The 14,806-nt window shown below is 31.4% G+C and overlaps 1 protein-coding gene and 1 pseudogene across 2 annotated transcripts; both read left to right on the plus strand.

Moving 5' to 3' along the window:
* Window positions 1-5,776: 5,776 nt before the first annotated feature.
* On the plus strand, window positions 5,777-6,640 carry LOC120091964 (dehydration-responsive element-binding protein 1B pseudogene; annotated as a pseudogene). The gene has a single exon (XR_016524769.1). The product of XR_016524769.1 is annotated as a dehydration-responsive element-binding protein 1B pseudogene (transcript).
* Window positions 6,641-11,744: 5,104 nt separating this feature from the next.
* On the plus strand, window positions 11,745-12,449 carry LOC150032814 (uncharacterized). Its single transcript, XM_090307031.1, has 2 exons — window positions 11,745-12,026; window positions 12,129-12,449. The coding sequence occupies exons 1-2, from the start codon at window positions 11,745-11,747 to the stop codon at window positions 12,447-12,449; spliced, it is 603 nt and encodes a 200-aa protein (XP_090163157.1).
* The last annotated feature ends 2,357 nt before the right edge of the window (window positions 12,450-14,806 follow it).

The following is a 14,806-nucleotide window of genomic DNA, read 5'->3' on the forward strand; positions in this document are numbered from 1 at the left end:
AATTAATCTCATATCATTGGAGCTTTTAATCTGTGGGTCCATTAGGTCCCGTTCCTAGCTTGTAAATGGTATTGAGATAACTATGTCTTTAATAGATTTTGAAACGTTCAAATTCACTCAGGGAAATAGTATAATGTATAATGATACATTATAATATAAATTTTATATTTTAATTAAACTTTATAATATAAATTTAATTGTGGATATGATTCAAAATTAATTTATGAGAGAATTAAATATTTGAAGGAGTTCAAATATTAATTTAATATGAATTGGATTTATGTTAAAACTATAGGTTAAAATTTAATGTTTACTAAAAGTACATTAAAACTATAGGTTCTAAGAGAAATACAATTAAATGTGATTTAAATGTAGGTTAAATTAAATATATGATATTTAATTTGATAATTAATTAATTGAAGAATTAATTAATTAATTAATTAATTAATTTAATTATATTTGATTTAATTAATTAATTGAATTAAAATTATAGGTTATGTGAGAGATATTCATTTTAATATGATTTAAATGAAATTATTAATTAAATTAGGTTTAATTAATTATTAATTAATTAATTTGATTTAATTTGTTAAATTAAGTTTCCCACAAAATTGGTCAACTGAAATCTGGGAAAGGGTGTAAATTGATACATTTATGAAGATGCACTATTTGAATTGATATAATTACTAGTTCGGAGTTTTAATTGTTACAACCACTAAAGTTTAAGAGTATAGATTGATTACTATCCTAAAATTCATTATTATTTTTTAATTCCCAAATGAACTAATTAATATTGAATTTTTAAGGGCAGTTGCAAATATATCAACTAGGTTTAAAATATTAGCAAATAAAACACAATGCAAAATAATTTGCATGTACAACAAAATTTACATCCAGCTCTCGGACTCTATCACTGATAGACTTATCGCTAATAGAAGTCAATCGACGATAAAGTCTATCACGATTAATGGATGGATCTTGCTTGTTACTATACAATTACTTATTAGCTCTAAAAATACTACATATTGCAATTATCCAATTTTCACCTCATTAAAGATAAAGTTGACAATCCTTTTAAATTTTGAAGTCACAATCTATATACTGTTCAATGTGATATTTTAATCTTTATTCTACGTTGAATTTGAAAGAAAAAATTGAAATAGGGTAATAATATGTAGGTTATTAAAAATCACTTTGATTTCTTGAACTTTTATTAAAAATAACAATTTAGTCTCAAAATTTTGATCTGTAATATTTTAATCCAGATACTTTCAAATAGGTGATAACTTATTCCTTGAATTTTAGTATGTAATAGTTTAGATGTTTACTTTTAAATTTGCAACATTTTAGTCTTTATGGTGAAAAATCTCACTAAATTTAATTGTAAATTTACTTGGTCTTTACAATTTATAAATATAATTGTCTTTTAATCAATCAAACAATCCGTCAATGCCAAAATTTGAATAGGAAAAACACACTCGACCTTCACATGACAACGGTAAATTTGTAACTCGGAGAATAACATGACTCGCAAGATATGAAAACTTACACACCCATATGGTGTTTGTCGCATAAGCTTCGATGTTCAAGTCAGAAAGTATAACTGTTAACAAGTAGAGAATTTAAATATATAATGGACTTACTTCATCTGGAGTCATAATGATGTATTTATAGTGAAATCTTGACCTAGGACATTCATTTCAAAGTTTTCCAGCCATATTAGGTTAACTTTCGAGTTGTATAGGTCAGAGCATGTACTTAGCAAGCCCTCTTCATCAAATTTAGAGGCTTGACCTTGACCTCATCCTCGACTAAGGTCGAGGTTGGTTTGAGCTTTTGACCCAATTTATCTTCTTCTCAAGGCTCAAATAGGTTGTGGTACGCTCCATTTATTAAATGGAGATGGTCGACCTCGACCTCATCCTTGGCTGAGGCTGAAGGCAACTAGGATACTTTGATTCAAAGTCAAACTAGCCATTTCCCTTAAACTCGTCTCATCTTCTTGGTCCAATTGCTTGTATGTTTACTATTGTTTTCTTGACCTGGTAGCTTCCTCTTCTTTGCTATGTTGCTTCTATCCTTTAGTCTAAAAATCACTCATAACACAATCGGTAAGAAATTTCATTAAATATCAATGATATTTATATGATTGAGACTAAATTGTTGAATATTTTAAAGTATAAATACTAAATCGATACTTTTTAAAATTTAAAGACTAAACCATACTAAACTTAAAAGTACATAGACTTTAGAGAAGTAATTTTTAACCAATTAATTAAGTAAATAGAGAAAATATTTGCGTATCTAACAATGTAAAAGATATATTCGCCGACATACATAGATGGGCCGCCTAACTCCGCCAGATTAGACGTTTGGACAACCGCCGACGGCCCAAATTCGATTGAGGTTCTTTGCGGCTGAAGTTCCCAAATTTTATACACGAGCCGGAAATATTAGACAAAAACGTCGATAAAATATTGATGTTCACAATCATTTTTTAAAAAAATTATGAATATAAAAAGATAATAGACCAGTTCAAATTTTTTAGAGAAAACAATTTTCTTCCAATTTCATCAAATTACATTTTAAACATAGATAAATGTTGTAATATAAATCTCAAATTTAAAAAGTTTTGTAATTTTAATCCCCTATTAAGTTATCTCCATAAAGAATATTTCTATTATGTGTTTAATGAATTCAAGCAAATGTAAGATATATATTGGATAAAACTCAAGAGAAAAATTCTAAAATAGCATTCGACACATTAATTATCTCTAATTGAAATTTATAGAATTTGACAACGTTATTTAATAGTTAATTTATGTCTAGGTCAAATTTATTTTTGTACAAAACATTATTTCATTAAAATTAATGGGTTTAAGAAGATTTTATATTATTTTATGTTAAAATTAACATGTGAATTAGCAAAAATTGAATCAAGAGTACAATGTGTAGCACTTGTTTTAAGTTTAGGATACAATTAAAAACTATTGAAAATTTAGAGTCAACATTGATACAATCCTAACAAGTTTAGGGTTATATTCGTTTTTTTTTTTTTTTTTAGGAAACATCCAACAAACCAACTAAAAGATCACATCAGAAGAAACAAAAAACTAAAACTCGAACCACATAGGGTAAGGAGAAAAAAAAGAAGAAAAGAAGCGTGCTCCTCCAACGCCTTTGAAGCCAAAGAGTAAGCCAGATCATTATTTCAACTACGGGTATGGACAAAAGAAACATCGTCCAAATCTTACACATAAGACTTTGCCTCCTAGATGAAAAAGGATACTTTAGTAAGATCCTTAGAATTTCCAGATAATAGATTAACAACCTCTAAGCAGTCAGACTCCACAATAATAGGCTGAAGATTAAGAGACAACATGCTAGAGATAGATAGTACTGGCTTCAAGGATCTTGACTTCGTTGCATTTATTGATAAACTTGAAACTAATAAGAAGAACCCGACATAGATTATCACAAAGTACCTAGTCAGGACTGTTAGATCGTTCATTAGGCCTCCAGATTGCGTTAGTGTTCAGCTTCCATTTTTTATTATTAATATTTAATTTACATAAATAAAATTTTGTTTGTATTTATCATCACATTTTTGTTAATTTTTCGGTGATATAATAAAACTGTCGATTCACTTTTTAGGTTAACATTAAATAAGAGTAATTCAAAGATAATAAGAAACACCACAATGAAGCAAAGAGAAAAGACTTTTTGATTTTTCAAAAAACAAAAATATTATAAATAAAAAAAGTCAAGAAATTATGAGAGAGAAAAAAAAAAGACTTTTTGACTCGAGAAAAAAACACGTGGACTGATTATACCCTTTTGAACGAGTGCTATTTTACATGTACTTTTGAAAAGATTTCTTGATAATTTTTTTTTTAAACTAATACTTTTTCTTGATTTTTATTTTTCAAAAGTATTTACAGGTACTTTTTCACTTTTGAAAAATATTAACCTGCGTTCTACATGATATATATATTTTTTTAATGTAATTAAAATGACAAAACACTTTTTTCTATCTTTATTGTCTTTTTATTGACTAAATAAATTATTTTTTATTACATAATTGAAGAAATATTAGAAAACACTCAGGCGGATTTAGTATAGGTCTAAGGGGACTCAAGTTCCCCTCAATTTTATGCTCTTTATATAATATACATGTAAAAACGAACATAATACCAGTACTAATAGCTAGTCGTCTATTCTAATGGTAAATATGATTCTTAACTCTTTCCAAATCTAGGTTTAAACTCCACTCTTTACATTTATTTTTTCAGATTTTCCTTCCTTAATAGTCTTTCGATTATAAAGCACCCCGTCAACTAAATTTCTGGATCCACCATTATGGACTGTAACAACGATTATTTTTAGCTAAAACAACATAGTTCAACTGACATAAAACTTATACTATTAACTTCGAAGTTAGAAGTTTGACTTACACTATATATTAAGGAAAAAAACAACGAATATTTTAAAAAGCAAAATCAACCTTATTTATCTATATATTTTTTTTAAAGATTCGGAAAGTATATTTAATAATTTTTTTTATATATAATCCTCATTCTTTCAAAATTCCGATATTGGCCCTATATATATATATATATTCAATTTTTGGCCTTTTAATAATTTTCATTACAGTTTTAATTTAGATTCTACCCTAAATTTTGTATTCTAAATTATAGAATATATATGAACGACTAGTTTATTTTCCAGTAGAATTAGTTGAATAATTTATGGAACTCTACATTTATTAATTTTTCTTTAAAATAGATAAATAAATAAAAATAAAACAATAAAGCTATTGAAAAATAATGTTGTCAATCTGAACCTAACTTTGTAGATAAGACATTAATTATGATTTTAAAAGTGTTTAATCATTACTTTTGGAATCATTATTTGAACTAAAAAAAGAGAGAGAGAGAAAAAAAAAAAAGAGGCCCTGCATTATCCAAATTTTATTTTTCATTTAATTTCTACCATGGCCAAATTTGCCACTTTCAAATAATAGAGTCTTGATGTAAACTCCTTTGTTGAAAATTGGAGAGCTAAAATTGAACGTACTAAAAATTTAAAAATTGAAAAATCTTCTAACAAAAATTTAAAAACGAATGATTGTAAATGATATTTCATGAAATCTGTCAGAGATTGAACTCGACTTGAGAGATGGAGACATAAAGATGCAAGATCAAAATTTAAATTTAAATTCTTGAGTGATAAAAGTTTGAAGACCTGAGGTATATTCAAAATCTTTCTCTTTTTCTTATAACTTGGGCAAAAATATATAATTTGGTTTACAACAAAGTTTGAGTTTTCGATATTAAAGAAAATATTGAAGTCCCACTTTGATGAAAACATCGGAGAAAATTAATATAAATAAAAAAGAAAAAAACATTTGAATTAGTAAATAAAAAATTTATACTTTCTAAATATATATATTAAAAATGTGTATTATTAATATTATATTTACATTTGAATTTGTTGCTTATTTCGATGTCCAATGATATATTCTTTTACTGCTTTATTTCTTTGAACCAGTGCAATCATGTTGTGGAATAGTTCAACAAATAATTATAAAAATAAAAATACACATATGGAAGTTTATTTCTGCATGTGGAATATAAAATGTGGGCCAAGATTTTGACCACGTGTTTAACATTATATCTTTCTTTTCCCCTTTAGGAAATAAAATAAAATAATTAAAAGATTGTGTCTAACAATCATGCATATAATATCATACAGCTCCGTTGTTGCAAATGTCATTTAGGGCATCCACATTTATTCTCTATCTAATGTCTTCTTCATCTTCTAGTTCAACCAATGATCATCTTTCGCCACCTGCGGTGGTGAAGCGGAGGGCTGGTCGGCAAAAATTTCAAGAGACCCGCCACCCGATTTTCAAAGGCGTTCGCCAAAGAAATGGTAAATGGGTTAGTGAGCTCCGACGACCTAACAAAAAATCCAGCCTTTGGGTCGGAACTTTTTGCAACCCGAAAACGGCGGCGGTGGCGTATGATGTCGTTGCCTTAGCCATTAAAGGTGAGTCCGCATCACTCAATTTTCCCAATTTGGCTTACTCCTTTCCACGAGTTATGTCGTCGTCAACCATACATGATATTCGGACGATGGCAATTGAGACGGCGAAGGCTTTTACGTCAAGTGATATATTGACATCTTTGTCTCCGTTATCACCTCCATCGTCACAGTCGTTATTGTGTTCTTTAACAGCGGATGAGAAGGTGGTACCAAATTTCTTTTGGGATGAGGATGAGGTGTTTAATATGCCGGCGATAATTGCTGGTATGGCGGAGGGATTGATTCTAACACCACCAAAAATAAAGAGCGAATTTGATTGGGAAGATTGTGAGAACATAATTGAGTTGACATTATGGAGTCATGAGTGAAGATTGTTTGATTTGAAGGATTATTCAACGACTTTAACAAGTTGAACATATGAGCGAATTTTATTACTAGAAATCCAATATATAAGAAGTGGCCCATACTTTAGTAGCCATACTATTCGTATTTCTAGTTTTAGTTCTTATTTTTGGTTTCATTCCGCTCTTGCTTGGCATGTCCAACTTATTGTACTTGATCAAAGGAAAATTGAGTTTTATTGTTTATATAAGTTTTTTTCTTTCTAAAAAACTAGAGAAGAAATAACTATATTTATGACTACTTTAATTAACAAATATTTTATCATTGTTTGGTTCTCTATTGTTGTTAGAAAATTGAACGATAATCATATATGAATAACACGATTCATTTTATATAAACATAATAATATTATATTGAATATATAAAATCTCTCTCGATCTCTTTATATAAACATGAAATATAATAGGTTTAACGTTATAGAATGGAATACTCACTTCACATTAATACATATAAATGAAAATCGTTTCTCATCTTATGCTAAAACATACACAATTGAAGAAAACTCTTTTAGAACATAAATAATAGGGATCAAATGGAGTCCTCTATCTCTCTAATTCCCTACAAATATATTAATTTTGATGTGTGTATTTTACCTTAATTATTTTGTCAAATTAGTTACATCTAATTAATTTAATTAACTTTTGATACAAGTAAATAGATTATGAAGGGTGGGAATTAAACTTATTACACATTTAAAATGACAATTATATAATTTTTTAATATCAAATATTACATTTATCATAATATCAAAATCATGAAAATATCATTAACTCTAAACTTAGAATAAAGATGAATATGAACATAACTCAACTAATTAAGACATTACATATCTTCTATCAAAATATTAAAGAATTCAAATTTCCTTATGTTTTTAACATCTTTCAATTATATGTTCTCTTATTATTAGTGATCGATGTAAAATTTACTGACGAGAAATTTAAATAGTCGATGTTTAGTGAGTTGGTAGAAATTTGTGACCAAAACCTTACTTACTAAAGAAAAATATCAATTTATACTTTTAAATTTACATGTTTCTATCAATTAAAATTTTCAACTAATAATTATGTCAATTTAAACCTCGTTTACCCATTTTTAGGACTTCATTTGGAAAATATCATGTGGAACTTATCATTTGTAACAATTTTACCCTATGTTATAATCACATTTTGAGAATCATCTATGTATCAATTCTCGTATGTTTGTAGATTTCTCTAAATATTAGTTTAAAAAAATAGACAATTAGAATTAATGCATTGTCGGTTTTTAAATAGTTAAATCTTAATTAAGAGGCTAAATTGATAGATTTATGACAGTTCATTGTATTTTTTAAAATAATTTATAAAGATCAAAGTTGGAAGAGAATTGAGTTTTGCTCTCTAAGTGACTAAGAAGATAAACGAGATTAAGCGATCTGTCGAAACTATGAGATGTAAAAATGCGTCAATAGGAGAATGTTCCACTCTAGAGAAAAGCACCTACACGAACAGTGGTAGACGAAGCGAAAGCGAGAATTATTCCGGAAGAATTTTGGTAACTCAGCCCACAACAGTTATGTTGGTGTGGTCGGTATTTTTTTGTTACACCCACTTTCATATTCCCCACTTTTCCAAAAAACCGACACGTCGGTTTCGTTATCTCTTAACGGCAAAAAACAAATCAAGTCATACTCAACGATGTGTCGGCTTCTTGCTGATTATAAACGTGCGCTCTGCATCCTTTTTTTCTCCAACACGTGGAACCGTCTTCGGTCCCCCCGGAGGAGAAAAACAAATAATAATAATTGTTTTGTCTTTCTTATGCACAGCGTTTCTCACATGACCTTCTTTTTTATTGGTATCTCCATTGTTGGATTACTATCTCTTTTCTTTATGTTCTACTCTACAACTCAAAATCTAGCCCGAAAACTTTTTATTGGATTTTCATTTATTTCAATGGTAAATTTATAATTTGAAAAGACAAAATGAACGGTAAAATGAAGAAAAAAAAAAAGACTCTAATACTAAAGTTCAAGAGGGAGAAAATCGTGTAGAATAGAGTGTTATTCCAAATGAAAATTGTTGTATTGTGGATAAACTCACTGCCTTGAAAGTAAGAACAGTGCGACCTTGGTGCTATATCGCAAGAAGTCAGTTGCTACCCAAGGTTCATACAACACTTGGACTCTAACGTCTTCTCGTCGGAGAACGGATTGGAATCAATAGAAATATTAGCTCAGAAACATTAATGGTAGCTGAAAATCGAGAAGATCAGAACATCTGAAAAGCTAGGTTTTTCTGTGTCTCCCCCAAGCTGCTCAAAAAACTTTTTTTAAGAAGAAGAAGAAATGACGTTTTTAAATCTAGAATTAATTTTGATACATTTATTTTGGTAAATAAAAATGTTTATCAGTTATAAACTGTGATCTTTTGATAAAATTAAAAAGAATAGGTAGTAAAAACCTATTTTATTTCGCACAAGTGCAATTACCTGAACCTAAACCACCCATCTAATCGAACAGGTTGCAGCATGTGTGTGGTAACCCAAATAGGGGTCACATGGGTTGAGTTGAGGGTATTTTTTGGACCAACTCAAAATTTTGGGTTGGTTTGATTGGCAACCCAAATAGAGTTTCCAACCCAACCCTTAAAATTCAGGTTGGGTTGGGTTGGGTCATTGGGTTATAACTTTTTTATTTATTTTTTATTTTTAATAAAAATATGTAAATTTATATACAACACATGACTAATAACTAAAATCTCATAAAATTAATATGTTAAATACCAAATATCTATGATATTTATTGTAAACCTTAAATAAAGACAAATATCATAGCAATTTTAAAAGAAAAATATTAAAAATTCACAAATTAATCAATACAAAGTAATCAAACTTTAAACAAGGAGGAATATATATATATATATACATATTCGGGTTGGGTTGGGTCAACCCAATTTTTTTTAACCAACCCACAACCCAACCCGACCCAATAAAAATAGAAAATTCAACCCAACTCAACCCAGGAACAAAACTAACCCAACCCAACCCTTACATGGGTTGGGTAGTCCGGATTGTTCGAGTTGTCGGGTTATTTGAACACCCCTAACCACCACCACACTTTGGAAGCTCCCTTGCAAGCATTTATATATATACCCACTTGCCAAGTCCAAATCTTCAAATGTGAGACAAGTTCTACATTTTTTCTCTTGAAACTACTTTTTCTTTTTGTTATGGGCCAAAAGCCAAAGTCATACCCAACCTAAAGTAGTTAAAACTTAAAGTTTAAGTTCTAGCTACCTCGTGCAGTGTTATTATAACGTATTTAATTTATTGGAAGAATGACCTAGAGTTCTTCTCTTGCACAAGTTAGGGATTAGATATATAATACAAAAATTACTTGGTCCTAAACTTACTTGAGCTTAGCTTCACTTTCATCTTGTACTCTTTTTCTAGTTTTCGACCAATTTCATCATGTCTCCAATTTCACTCACAACATCTATTTCTACTTTCAACTTGTATCTCTCTTGTAGCAAAACAAAATTCACAAAACACTCGAGCAAGATATTAATCGATCTTTCCTTTCTTTAGAGTCTAAGGTATGTTTATGTAAGCATCCTTGATATTTCTTTAAAAGAGCTCTTTCATCAACATATGTTGGATTATTATTAGGCTCATTGCAAAAAGTGCAAAATACATTATAGTAATTAGGCTTATAGCACCAAGTTTTGGTTTTTGCAAAAAAAATGGGGAAAAAATAAGGCTCAAACCACCCCTAATAAAATAAAATTGTCCCAAATGTCCTCATTATTAATATTTGATATATTGTCGACATACTATTGATAAAGTTGAAATTTTTTTGATATATTATATACTGCTAATATAGTGACTGATATATGATATATTGTTGATCATATATTATTAACATCTTGAAAGTGGTTTGATATATGTATAGATATATCATTGATATACTTATAATATTCCAGTGGTTTTATGAGTTCTCTCAACATTTGAAAATTTGAAATGAAGGATAATTTTTTTATTTTATTGACAGTTTTTTTTTTTTTTTTTTTTTTTGGGTGGTACTGTGTGAATCTAGGGCTAATTTGTCAATTTTGAACTAATGAACTTTTTGATGAGTTAAAATATCATATGATTCAATTCGACCATGCTGGGCATATTTGATCAAAAGATTATAAAGAAGTCGTATTATTTGAGCATCAATTTTTGTTTTTTCAAATTCAATATGGACACGTATTTATGTACAATAGATAAAACATGTAATTTTGTCGATAATTTAAAGGGTTATTGCAATTGGTAGCATTTTAAGGATAATAATTAAGTGTACAACATTATTTTTTTAAAAATTGCAAATATAGCAAAGTCTATCAGCAATAGATTTCTACCATTGATACACTCTTACCAGCGGTATAGTCTATCACTGATAAACTTCTACCAACAATATGGTCTATCACCGATAGACTATCTAAATTTTGCCATATTTGTAATTTTTTTACATTATGTTATATTTACTAATACTTTTGATCTTATTGCTATATTTACAACTGTCCCTAATTTAAAAATAATGACAATGGAAGAAAACTTTTGTCCAACAATCTCCTTCAAAGATCATATTTAAAAAATGTAAATTTATAAATATTGCAAATGTGTCTTAAGGATCTTACATATCTATCTACCCATTCAAAGGAAAAGATAGCAAAAAAGAAAGAAATAAATAAACATCGCAATACTAGAAATGGAAGGTGGGTAGAATTAATACAAATTTCATATATACATCTACCCACTTACAAGAAAAATAAATAAATAAAAACGAAAAAAAGTAAAGAAAAGAAAGGAAGACAAATAATGAATGATAACGACAATAATAATAGGAATGGACGGAAGCCAAAAATGCACTTCAATGGAGCAATAAATGGAAATATTCAAAGCCATTCATTCCCAAGTTTAAAATCTCCAATGATAATTGTTGGATATTTTTTAAATATTTGTAAAAATAAAAAGATAAAAGAAGGGCATTTTTATTTTCTTTTTATTGAAAAAAAAACATTGTTGGATATTTTCAAATGATGGTCGTTGGATATTCATAAAGATGCTCGCGATATGCCCAATTTGATTTACCTATGTTACATAAATTTGTGAAAGGAATCTGATAGTATTAGATATATGTGTCAAGGAAGTGACATTGTATCAAGGATGGTCGTTGGAACTTTTTCTCACCTATTTTTTCTAGAGCTACCAGCAGTGGAATCATCACAGGTCCTCCCCTAAATCAACTTCTCAACTAAGTGACATCCATCAAAATGGATAGGTCGAACTTTTTGCTTTGGCAGAATCTTGCATGGCCAATTCTAAGAAGTTACAGATTGGAAGATTATCTAACTGGGAAAACTCCTTGCTCAGATCGTTTTATTCAAGTTCCAACAAGTGGTCAATCCGGTGAAAGCTCTACTGCAGATCCAACCACTGTTTCAGTCCCTGATGTCGAAATGCAATCAAATCCAGCTTATGATGCCTGGATAGCAGTGGATCAGCTCCTTTTGGATTGGCTTTATAACTCAATGAACCAGAAGATAGCAATACAAGTGATGGGTTTTTAAACTTTCAAAGAACTCTGGGAAGCAATCCAAGAGTTGGTTGGAGTCCAATCCAGAGATGAAACAGATTACCTCAAAACAATGTTTCAGCAAACTCGCAAAGGCGCATTGAAAATGAGTGAGTACCTTGCTATGATGAAACGTTTTGCTGATGGTCTTGCCCTTGCAGGTTCCCCCATCTCCTCCTCTGATCTAACTTCACAAGTGCTAGCTGGTCTTGATGAAGAGTATAACCCAGTTGTAGTAGCAATCCAAAGCAAAGGAATAACTCGTTGGTCTGATCTGCAATCTAACCTACTATCATATGAGAAAAAGCTTGAGTATCAACTTACTGTCAAGATAGGAATTACCGGAATAGCTAATGTCTCACTCTCACCCAGCCCACCCTCAGCCAACATTGTGCATAATTAGTCCAATCCTTCAATACACACCCCTCGAAACTCTTCTAGATATACACAACCACTAAATTTTAAGGGCAGAGGAGGTCGCAATAGGGGCCATGGTCGTTGGAATAATGCATCCACAACTAGACCAACCTGCCAAACTTGTGGAAAACTTGGGCATACAACTAATGTTTGCTACTTCAGATACAACAAAGAGTTCAACAACCCCAGATAAACTTACAACCGTATTGAATCTACTCAACTCCCACCAAATCGAAGTTAAGAACAGAACACCTCTGTTCTTCTTACTCATTCAGCTGTAGCTTCACTTGAGTCAGTTGCTGACCCGAACTGGTATGTAGATAGTAGGGCGTCCTCACACATCACCAGCAATCCAAGCTTCCTCCAATCCTCATCTGCCTACACAGGTAATAACAAAGTAGTGGTTAGAAATGGTAAATCCCTTCCTATATCTCGCTATGGACATACAAATATACCTTCTAGTTCTGGTGTTCTGTCATTATTAAATATTCTTTATGTGCCTGCCATAGCTAAAAACCTAGTAAGTGTATCCAAACTTACCAAAGACAACAATATAGTGGTTGAATTTCATTCTGACTTTTGTGTGGTCAAGGACAAGAAGTCGGGAGTACCAATCCTGAAAGGCTAGCTTAAAGATGGGCTATACCAGCTGGAGGATGTCAACCAGTCTATAAATAAAGCACCTCTTACTTCAAGATTGTCAGATGCTCGCTTGGCTACTCCATCCAAAGAGTTCTCACGTCAGTCTGCTTTTCAAACCAGCAGGACAGTAACCACAATGATTCTCCACAGACGACTTGGCCATCCATCCCCTAAAGTTTTGTCAAAAGTAATTAGTGGATGTAACTTACAAATTACTGATAATGAGAAGTCATTTTGTGAAGCTTGTCAGTTTGGAAAGTCTCATGCCTTACCCTTTTCTGACTCTCTTTCCCATGTAAGCACACCTTTTGAACTAGTGCATACTGATCTATGGGGGCCAGCCCCAATGCTTTCTGCAGATGGATATAGATACTATATGTTGTTTGTTGATGATTGTAGTCGATTTACTTGGCTATATCCGTTAAAACAGAAAAGTGACACTGCAATTGCCTTTAGACACTTTCAAGCCTTTGTTCTTAATCAATTCAACAAATCCATTCACATGTTGCAAATGGATGGTGGGGTTGAGTACAAAGCAGTGGCACATTTATGTGATCAGCTTGGAATTCAAATAAGGGTCTCCTGCCCCTACACTTTAGCACAAAATGGTCAAGCTGAACGTAAACATCACCATGTTGTTGAAACCGGTTTTACTCTTTTAGCACAGGCTAAGATGCTATTGCACCTATGGTGGTATGCCTTTCAAACTGTTGTTTATCTTATTAACTCTCTTCCCTCTCATATCCTTCAGGGTCACAATCCCATAGAAGTGGTACATGGAAGCAAATTCGACCTGTTATCTCTAAGAGTTTTTGGGTGTGCGTGCTATCCACACCTTCGTCCATACCAGCACCATAAGTTTACCTTTCACAGCAACAAATGTGTATCTTGGCCCTTCCCCAATACATAAAGGTCACAGATGTCTTACTGAGGATGGGAAGGTCATCATCTCTCGCCATGTCATATTTAATGAAGACGAATTTCCATTCCAAACAGGCTTTGCTAACCTTCAAATTTCTTCTCCCACAAATATAGCTCCATCAATCTCCACATGGTTCTCTTCACCTCCTGTCCATCCATCTTCTCCACAACCCTCACCTGAAACAAATCCCTCTATCCAACCTCAATCTCCTCACACTTTTCCTACACCAGCCACAAGTTCACTTTCCCCACATCCTAGCCCATTACTATCTCCCTTAACTACTTCTCAATCCTCTACAGTATCACCCTTAACAACACCTCTACCCTCCCCTCCACAGCAATCCCTACAACCTACCACTCAACCCCTCATTGGTACTCATCCAATGATCACCAGAGGAAGGCTGGTATTTTCAAACCCAAGGATTGGGTTGCTGAATGTATTAAAGACCTTACTCAGAGTGAACCAACTTCAGTCTCTCAGGCTCTTACAGCTCCACAGTGGCAAGAAGCTATGAATGAAGAACTTGCTGCACTGCAACGTACAAATACCTGGTCACTGGTACCTCCTTCATCTGATCAAACTGTTGTTGGTTGCAAATGGGTCTATCGTATTAAACGTGATATTCAAGGCCTTGTTCAACGGTATAAGGCACGTCTTGTTGCCAAAGGGTTTCATCAACACCCTGGCTTTGACTATTTTGATACATTCAGTCTTGTTGTTAAGATGCCTACTATTAGAATTGTACTTACTTTGGCAGTGTCTCATCACTGGCCACTTCG

This window comes from Benincasa hispida, chromosome 11 (genome assembly GCF_027475165.1).
Source record: "Benincasa hispida cultivar pf3 chromosome 11, pf3_genome.v1.1, whole genome shotgun sequence".
In the NCBI taxonomy this organism is placed as follows: domain Eukaryota; kingdom Viridiplantae; phylum Streptophyta; class Magnoliopsida; order Cucurbitales; family Cucurbitaceae; genus Benincasa; species Benincasa hispida.

Coding starts and splice junctions, on each gene's coding strand:
- LOC150032814 (XM_090307031.1), top strand. CDS start 11,745: ATGGATAGGTCGAACTTTTTGCTTTGGCAGAATCTTGCATGGCCAATT. Junction 12,027..12,128: donor ACCAGAAGATAGCAATACAA/GTGATGGGTTTT, acceptor ACAATGTTTCAG/CAAACTCGCAAAGGCGCATT.